This window comes from Peromyscus leucopus, chromosome 4 (assembly GCF_004664715.2).
Source record: "Peromyscus leucopus breed LL Stock chromosome 4, UCI_PerLeu_2.1, whole genome shotgun sequence".
In the NCBI taxonomy this organism is placed as follows: Eukaryota; Metazoa; Chordata; class Mammalia; order Rodentia; family Cricetidae; genus Peromyscus; species Peromyscus leucopus.
Genome location: NC_051066.1, coordinates 63,416,499 through 63,426,626, shown reverse-complemented (window position 1 = coordinate 63,426,626; position 10,128 = coordinate 63,416,499). Strand labels below are relative to the sequence as shown.

The window sequence follows — 10,128 nt, the reverse complement described above, 5'->3', positions numbered from 1 at the left end:
GACTACCAGAAAATATAGGTATGAAGATATTCAGGCATAATTTTCTATTATCTTTAAGATGTGGACAACAAATTTTGAATTCATTCCACATATTTAAAACAAATATGTGCAATATTAAAATTTTGTTTTTAAAAATAAACATTTTTCTTCTGAGATGGCTTACTGGGGATGGATGAACTTGCCTAATGCACATTTGAATATTAAAAACTGCACGAGAAAATATGTTTGAAAAAGGCATTATAAAATGAAAATGATTGTCTTCTCAATATGAGAATAAAATATTTTAAAACGTGTGAATGACAAGTAATGCAAGAAAATAAAACACTTCGATGCTAACACAAGGCCCTACTTTTGGAGTATTAACTTTCTCAGTGCAGCAATCACCTCCTTGTTCCTAAGACTGTATATCAGGGGGTTGAACATGGGAGTCACAACCGTGTAGAACAGAGAGAGCAGTTTGTCAGTTCCAGGAGAATGCATGGATTTTGGCCTCAAGTAGGTAATGGTACCTGAGCCATAAAACAAAACCACCACAAGGAGGTGGGAAGAGCACGTGGAGAAGGCTTTTGCCCGCCCTTTGGCTGTTGGTAACCTCAGAATAGTGGCAATAATTTTACTGTAGGATGTAAGCACCAGTATAAAGGGCAGTGCAGCCACCACCATAACAACCACATAGACAGACAGCTCATGTATGGAAGTGTCCCCACAGGCCAGCTTGAGTATGGGGGGTATGTCACAAAAGAAGTGATCTATTTTATTAGAATTGCAGAAATGCATGGAGAATATCCAACAGGTTTGCCCAATCTGGATTGGGATGCCACTGAGCCAGGAACCAACAGCCAGCTGAGTGCATTTTCTCTGGTTCATCACCAAAGGATAGTGCAGAGGGTTGCAGATGGCCACATAGCGATCATAGGACATGACAGCCAGGAGGAAACATTCATCAGTTCCCAACATAAGAAAGAAGCACATCTGCACAGCACAAGCCAACACAGAAATGTTTCTATTCTGTGTCCAAATGTTGAACAGAATCCTTGGGACAGTAACTGATATGTAACAGATTTCCAGAGAGGAAAAATTTGCCAGGAAAAAATACATGGGTTTCTGCAATGCACGGTCAAGCCTAGTTATTAATATTATGAGGCAATTTCCAATGAGGATAATCAGATAAATGATGGAGAATACTGCAGACAGAATCCCTTGGAGGTTCGGGAGAGCCGCGAATCCCAGCAGGACAAATTGCATTACTGTGGAAATGTTGCTTTCTGCATCGAACTCGTAGAACTCTTCGTGTTTCATCTGTGGGGATGATTTAATCAGTATGAATCATTTCTAACTTTAGCTTTGCTTCCTTTTCTATAATCCAATAATAGTTTTCATTCTTATATCTCCATTATCTATGACTTGTCACTGTAATAAGTGTCTATGCAAAGCCTCATATTTCATCATTTTCAAGAAAATATATTCATCTTTACTCTGATGAATTATGTTAACTTATAGTGTTCATTTATAATCACTGTAATCTGTAATCTGAAATATGTTCAATATAGGTTCCTTGAGTTTTATTCATTACTCAAACATTTTTCCTGTGACCCTCAACTTATATTTATTTTATATTCAAATAATCATTTTCAGTCTAGGATAATTTAATGATCTACAATATCTTCCTAACTAGGTTGCTTGATTGTTAACATTTACTAGTAAGGACAGAATACAATAAAATATTATTTAAACTTTAATGTAAAATCTGCAAAATTGGCTCTCAAATTATGTTTAGGTTTTACAGTGAGTAGTGATAATGGTTGAGTGGAGGTAAGTGTGGAAAGACTCAGTAGTACCTACAAGACGAAGGTGCACATTCAAATTACATCTTTACTTAATTTTATTATAAAAAAGTTTGCCTCCTGTTACTTGCATATGTGGCTCTCTAAGCCTCTCAGCTCCTCATTAATTACTGATAATGTAATTTATTGCATTCAGGGTTTTCCACTCTGTGGTGTGTTATTGCATAGGGGTATTTCGTGATGTGATTACATATATTTTCATTTCCTTATGTCCAGACCTACATTGTATGTGGTTTAAAAAATATTACCCACACTTGATCTATGTGGGAAACTTATTTTCTGACAAAAGTGGTTTGGTATCTTATTGGGAAATTACTGATAAGTCTACGTGCCTGCTTCATCAGGCTATACTCAAGGTGTAAGAGGAGGTTTCACCTAGAATTCAGAACCTCTCCTACTTATTGAAATTTTTGAAATTTGTGTCTGTGACTGTTAAGTGGGTAGGAGTTGGGATGTGGAAGAATGATTTTATTCCCATTGTTTCTTGCAGAAATAATATTCCTATTGTACTTTTGTTAGGAACAATATTGTGACATTACTTCATAAATAATATAAATGGTAAATGGACTAATTCACTGCATGAGAGAGCCACATGAGTAATCATTTGCTAAGAGTGATAAATTTAGGCCATAATCCAGATGCAATCATCAAGTACAAGTTAAATAAGAGTTTATTGTGTTATTGCATTTACAATACTCCAAATAAAATAATTACTTAAAATATCCATTGTATTACACTGTCATAAAATTCTATTGATTTAAGTTTAATGATTAAACATTGTAGAAAACACTTTATGCTTTCTGAGTGAAGAGAACATTGTATAAGTTACGAGAAATTGAGAGAACCAGGATTTCATTAGCAGAAACCAAATTCTACTTTGAAGTATAAGTTGCTTTTATGTTATCCTACAGCTGTGGCAATATGCAGTTATATTTTACTGTTTGGTAAAGTTAACCTTACATGAAATATTTGAAAATAGTCAACGTAATAATTATACATGCTTCAGGAGAGAGCTGTATCCCAATTTTAATGTTACAGAGTAACATACATCAAACCACAACATGGTACCCATAGACTTTCAGAATTGCAATGTATCAGGTAAAAAATAAATGAAAAATAAATGAGACTAAGAAAAATAGATGTCATCACACACACACACACTCATAACACACACATATACATACATACATACACACACAGAGTGTTATAACTGAGTTACTAATATTAATCATTTGTTTGCGAATAGTAATGCAACTATGGTCTGATTTCAAGTGTGACTCATTAAAAACTGCCTATATATCCTACATTATCCTACATTATCTTAATTTAATTTCATCATGTATTTATTCAAATTTATTTTCATTCTCAAGCACAATGCAGGAAAAGCAACTTAAAGAAGCCTTTTGTTAGTAGGTGGATGGAATACGAACCCATATCACTAGCATGCAATCTATACCTTGTTATTAATTATGCAACGATTACGCTTTGCTCAAATACTGTCTTCAGAATAGATGCATGTAAAATATTTATGTATATGATTAAATCAGCATTCTATTAATACATGTTAATATTTATGTGATTATGATGATAACAATAATGATAATGATAACTAATTTTAGTATCTGTGCTCACTATATAATAAAGGTGTTTGCCTTTTGACCTCATTTGATCTCATGAAAAGTATATTTATGAATGAAGGTTATGGAATTTTAAAGGAAAATCAAAGAATCTATATTTTTAACATATTGTATTACTATAGATCAGTTATTGATAATAAGCATACATGCATTTGTAAGCACAAATTATAATATACAAAAGTAATTCATGTTAAATTATTTGAAACAAAATATATACAGTACATACCTTTGTTGGATTATATTAAAAGATAGAAAAAATAAAAAAAATTAAGTCAGATAAATCATTTAATTTTTTTCAGAGTCTATCTACATTCTCCAATATATTCTAGTGTCAGAACCAAGAACATTCTTTAAGTACTAATGGTTCTCTACCCTGGGGAACAGCTACTTTCCTATTATATTTTATAATTAAAATGAACTAGATTGTCTGACATTAGGGTTTGACACAACACCCAATTACCGTATTATATGATTTCTCCTCCTCCTCCTCCTTCTTTTGCTTCCCCCCATACTCTTCTTGGTTTTCAAATTCTCAACCTCTCATTTTTGGGAGTGATTGTTTTGAAATGAAATATAAAACTGTGGTATTATTTTAATAATATATTAATTATATATAAATTAACTGCTCTTTATATTGAGGTAAAATACAGTGTTTTGACTTAGAATACCTATTCTTCTTTATTGACAACTGAGATTCCTGCATTCTATGGGTGTTTGGGCATTTGAACAGTTACTGGATCTTCATCATGAGTTTTCCTTTGCCATAAACAGGTCACTCACTACAGTCTGTCTGCATCTTCCCTTAGCTTATGAAGGAGAGGCAGGTTAGTGGGCAGTGATGACTTTCCATGTGATTAAATTTAACAGAAGTCCTCATATTAAATTTAATCACATCACCAGACCACAGGAAGCTTCAAGAAAAGCTAGATAACATTATTGTCAGTTTAACTTCTATGTGACCAGAAAAGCAGCCCAAGGTTTTTGATAATATAAAATTCAGAATGTGTCTGTACTATGTGTTTAGTCAAGAAGGAGTTCATGTTAGTGGTGGCTTCTCAAATTTTCATAGATAACCAAGAGACTGCATGCAAGTAACACACACCAAGCATTTACATTCCTGATGTGTTAGCAGTGGTATTATTTACAGTGTAATAATGTGTGCCTAAAATCACAGAGAAGAATTTTTGACTTCAAAGATCAAGTTTGCAACAAGTTCCTAATGACTATGCAACAAAATGAATGCCTGTTAAGATAATTATCTTTATAAGTGTGAGAATTTAAATATTTTTCCCCAGGGAAGAACACACCAATTGGTTATCCAATACCAAATGGTCAACCCTGAAATCTCACACATAAACACACACACACACACACACACACACACACACACACACACACACACACACGGGAAGTACAGGTGAAAAATGTGTTATATATACATCACTATGCAGATTATATTTAGGGATATATATGTATATACATATATATGCAGTCAATAACAATTAATGAAAAAGGATGCCATAAAGTTGAAAGAGAGCAAGGGAGCTATATAAGAGTGTTTGGTGGAAGGAAAGGGAATGTTGTAATTGTTGTTTAATCTCAAAAATAAAAGAAATAATTATCTTTCTAATTTAATGGGATGCTGAAGAGGTTTGTATTAAACTATACATTTGTGAACATAAAGTTAATGATTGATATTTTTATATTTTTAAGTCAACTGAAATGTCTTATAAATCTGATTTCTAGATAGACAAAATGTTGTGATTGAAAATAAAAGTAAGCATGCAGGTGGGGGACAGATATGGAAGTAGTGTTTTATGTACTTCAGCTGTAAAATTGGAAATTTCTAATCTTTATATAGAGTAAAGAACTGTAGAAGGCTGTTCCATTGTATAATTGGTGCCTACTGAAATCACACCTGCTTAGAGTCATGGGAAAGATTCTCTAGTAGCCATGTTGCAGCTGATATTTAATAATATGAAAGACAAGACATTACATTTACATCTGTAATAGCTGTTTTCATTCAATACCTACAGTTAAATAATATGTTAAGATTATATACAATCATCATGCCACTCAAGAGTTATAGTGCTATCAATTTAATTGTGATTAAGACTGTCCATTCCAGGGCTAGTGAGGACTCAGTGGTAAAGATCACTGGGTGCTCTTTCAGAGGATCCAGGTTCAGTTCACACTACAAGGAACTTCATAATTACCTGTAACTCCAGTTCCAGGGGATCCAATGCTCTCTTCTTAACATGTAATATACTCATATGTGTAAAGAAAATTTCTTACAGATGCTTTCCTATCTTCAAGGATGATAAAATCCCTAGTTAGTTTATATATAAAAGCATTAGGGATTATTTATTATTCTTCTTTATCATTAAATTCAAATGATATATAAAGATATACAGGTATACTAACCATAAGCACTGCCTGCCATCAGTCCAGAAATCTTTCATCAGCATCAGAAGAAATTCTTACCCATTAGCCTGTCACTTCTATTTTCTTTCTACTCTTCAGCACTGAACAATCATTAATATGTTATATCTCTTAATTTGCCTTTCCAAGATCACATATTATACAGATTTTATGAACTTTCCCCATGTTATGTGATCATACTTTCTCATAAATGTGTAACATTCCAAAATACAACTGAATATCACTTTATCTCAAGATAATGTTTAACAAAAATGTACCCAAAGTCTTGTAATTTGTATACTACCTATGATTATGATATGAAGTAAACCTGACTGGTTGCAACATGGAGATTACAACTAAAAACTCACATTACAAATCTCATGGTTCTTTCAGTATTTCCTAACTCTTAAGTAGTATATGATAATATTAATATTTTGAAATTTTATTTTATCACAACTGGTTCAGTGTGAAATTTTTTCTTGTATATTATAGAATGGGTTTAATCACTATTTCCCCTTGAGTAGAAGCTAGGGATGGAGTCAGGCATGTTGGCTCACTTCTTTAATCCCAACATTTGGGAGGGAGAGACAGGTGAATCTCTGTAGTCTAGACTGTTCTGGTCTACATTTTGAGTTCCACAACAGCCAGGGCTACATAATAGAGAGATTCTGTCTCAAAAAATAATATTTAGCTATTATGTTTTGGGGTGACTATGTACTGGTGTGTTCAGAAAGAATAGATGCTTTCATACAGTTTTACAAGTCTATGTGGCAGTGATTATAGAACATTTCATATATGTTTATTGTCAAAAATTGAAATTAGTTAAAAAATGAGCTGTAGTCTTTTTCTACATGATTAACATGTTTCACTGAGGTTATAAGTTTGGATTAATTCAGCATTAAAATCCTTAAATTTGCACTTCAACTATGTGTTCAAGAATTTCTAAATCCAGCAGGACGGTGGTAGCACACACCTTTAATCTCAGCACTTGGGAGTCAGAGGCAGGTGGATCTTTATGAGTTTGAGGCCAGTCTGGTCTACATAGTGAGATCTAGGAAATGTGCAAAACTACACAGAGAAATCAAAACAAAAACAAAAACAAAAACAAAAAAATTTCTAAATCCAGTTAACATGCTATTACATGGCCAAATTTGAAAATAATTGGCTTTGTGAAATTAATATTATCTCACTGACATTACTGTTGCCATTATTTCAGATAATACTTAATAGGTGTTAAGTGCAATTCTTTCATACCAAAACAAAACACTAATTTTATTATGCAAAGTATTTTTACAAGTAACAGGAAGTTTTTATATAGCAATATAGTCATAATTTATCATCACAGAGAATACCAGACATAAAAGAGACAACTGGAAAAGATCCTAGAAATCATCTAATGTAGTTAGAGTTTTCCCTGCCTTGCCCACAGTCAGGACAAATCTCTTTTACCCCACAGCCGCTCAGACCCAACCAAGTAAACACAGAGACTTATTTTGCTTCAAACTGTATGGCCGTGGCAGGCTTCTTGCTAACTGTTCTTATATCTTAAATTAGTCCATTTCTATAAATCTATACCTTGCCACGTGGCTCGTGGCTTACCGGTACTTTACATCTTCCTTGTCCTGGCGGCTGCTGCGGGCAGTGACTCCTTCTGCCTTCCTGTTCTTTTATTTCTCCTCTCTGTTAGTCCCACCTATACTTCCTGCCTAGCCATGGCCAATCAGGTTTTATTTATTGACCAATCAGAGCAACTTGACATACAGACTATCCCCCAGCACAGCCAAGTGCAGACCATCTCAGACACCTGCACTCAGGCCCATGGTCCTAATCATCCTCTATGCGGACCTGCTGGGTAAAGCCACAAGGAACCCAAGAACGGGCTCCCACAGGACATACAGAACATCCCACAGCAATCTAATTTAATTTTCATCTAACAGAGTTTTTTCAATTAAAGAAAGAGTTCTGAACTCTACAAGAAATGCTTAATCTTTAAGGACATTTCCCAAGGCAGGGAGAGGGAGAGGTGGGAGAGAGAAGGAGGGGTGGGAGGGAGAGGGAGGGGTAGGAGGGAGAGGGAGGAGAGGGAAAATCTCCATTTCATGGTAAGAGCAGTTACTACATCTACTTAATTCTAGAACATCCTGATTTTGAGTCTATTATTATTATTATTATTATTATTATTATTATACTTTAACTATGTTATGAAGATTGTCAATAATATTTCTCCATAAAATTAAAATATAACATGAACTTTAGAATACCTTAAGATGCCTCTTTATACCTAATGTTAATTATCTGTGAAAATCCCAATGCTAATGTACTGAACTTGTACACAAATGTGCCATATATCATTATCTTTGGTAAGTTCTTTCAGTGGTGAAAAGAAAAACAGTGTGTGAAGATACAGGGTGGTGTGTACAATAATACCTGTGTAGTTTTAGCTACATACTCAATTATAGCATTATATTTGGACCAAAATATATATTGTCAATTATTGGTAAATAGTCAGCAAGAATATGACTTAAAGATACAATAGGAAAAGAAGATAATTGCCAGAATAAAATAAAATATTTAACAGAATGTTGAATATATCTGTTAAATTTTAAGAAATTGTATTCTGCAAATCTTCTTAAAGTAATTTTAATGGGTTACTCAGTCATAAATTCTGAGGAAAAGAAAGAGGAAAACAGTACATGTGTATATACACACTCACACATATATGTCTGATTGAACACACATGCATACACATTGCACATGCATACACTCAGACATATGCATATTCAAAAAGAATGGACTCTAGCATTTGGAGATCAATCTTCCTATTATTTAGCACTAAAATAAATACTAATTTCATTATCTAAATTTAAATAAATATTAAATGAAATGCCATTTTTTCATATGACATAATTTTAGAAAAGCAAAATCACCCTATATGAGAAAGGTGGGAAATTTTATATAGGTATTTAACAGCATCTTTTATTTTTCAGTTTATTCAGGGCCTCTTTCACATCCTTGTTCCTCAAGCTGTAAATCAGAGGGTTCAGCATGGGAATCACCAGTGTGTAAAACAGTGAGCTCATTTTGTCTTGATCTAGAGAATAAGAAGAACTTGGCCTGAAATACATGAAGAGCACAGTTCCTTGGAAAATTGCAACTGTGGTCAGGTGAGAGGCACAGGTGGAGAAAGCTTTGAACCTCCCCTCAGCAGAGCGGATCTTCAAGACTGATGAGATGATGTAACAATAGGAGACAAGGACTCCTGAGATGGTGCTCAGCTCAATAAACCCAAATATTGTGAATATTGCTAATTCATTGACTTGTGTATCTGAGCAGGAGAGGAGTAAGATAGGAGGGATATCACAAAAGAAATGATCTATTTTGTTAGACCCACAGAAACACAAGTGGAATGTCAGTGTTGTGTGTATCAAAGAATCTGCCATACCTACAAGGTAAACCCCAGCCATGAGCAAGGAACACAGCTTGCTGGACATGTTCACTGTGTAGAGTAAGGGGTTGTTGATAGCTTGGTACCTGTCAAAGGCCATCACTGCCAGCAGTATGCATTCAGAATCTACAAATGTACAGGAAACGAAGAACTGCAGAGCACAACCAAAAAAGGGAATAGACTTGTCATTGCCAAATATGTCCATCAGCATCTTGGGCCCAACTGCTGTGGAATAGCAGAGGTCACAGAAAGAGAGGTTACTGAGGAAAAAGTACATTGGAGTTTGTAGCTGGGGATCCACTTTAATTAAAAAGATTATTCCAAGATTTCCCACAAGGTTGATGAGATAGACCAGTAGAAATATTGTGAACAGAACCACTTTTATCTCAGAGTTGTTTGTAATTCCCATTAATATGAAGTCAGTAAAGGAAGAGCAATTTTCCCTCTCCATTCTTCTTTGCATTTCCAAACTGTTTGGGAAATGTTCAAGAGAATGGGAAATATATATTTTGCTTTATGAACATCAACAGTGCACCTGTAAGACAGAAAATGATTGGCTTCAGTTATTATTATTCTGTAAGAGTCATAAGTCAGTTTAAAGATGCATTGTTTTTTTTTTTTGTTGTTGTTGAAAGACTTAACAACTAACATCTCAGCTAGTCTGTTTAGAAAAATTTGATCTTATTTCCTTGATATTCATGAAGCATGTTGCTTTGTACAAGTTTCCTAGTTTCTGTGAGTCATGTTTCCTCGTCATGGAGTATATTTGGCTGAAAGAAGT

General features: G+C 34.1%; 2 protein-coding genes across 2 annotated transcripts; both read right to left on the bottom strand.

Moving 5' to 3' along the window:
- Positions 1-345: 345 nt before the first annotated feature.
- LOC114687357 (olfactory receptor 10AG1-like) lies at positions 346-1,324 on the bottom strand. Its single transcript, XM_028862017.1, has one exon. It carries the CDS (start codon positions 1,297-1,299, stop codon positions 346-348), a length of 954 nt encoding a protein of 317 aa, XP_028717850.1. The 5' UTR covers positions 1,300-1,324.
- Positions 1,325-8,865: 7,541 nt separating this feature from the next.
- Positions 8,866-9,810, bottom strand: LOC114687350 (olfactory receptor 5W2-like). Its single transcript, XM_028862013.1, has one exon. The coding sequence runs from the start codon at positions 9,808-9,810 to the stop codon at positions 8,866-8,868; it is 945 nt and encodes a 314-aa protein (XP_028717846.1).
- Positions 9,811-10,128: the final 318 nt, after the last annotated feature.

What these genes read in the sequence shown, in the direction of transcription:
- LOC114687350 (XM_028862013.1), bottom strand. Translation starts at nt 9,810, where the DNA reads ATGCAAAGAAGAATGGAGAGGGAAAATTGCTCTTCCTTTACTGACTTC.
- LOC114687357 (XM_028862017.1), bottom strand. Translation starts at nt 1,299, where the DNA reads ATGAAACACGAAGAGTTCTACGAGTTCGATGCAGAAAGCAACATTTCC.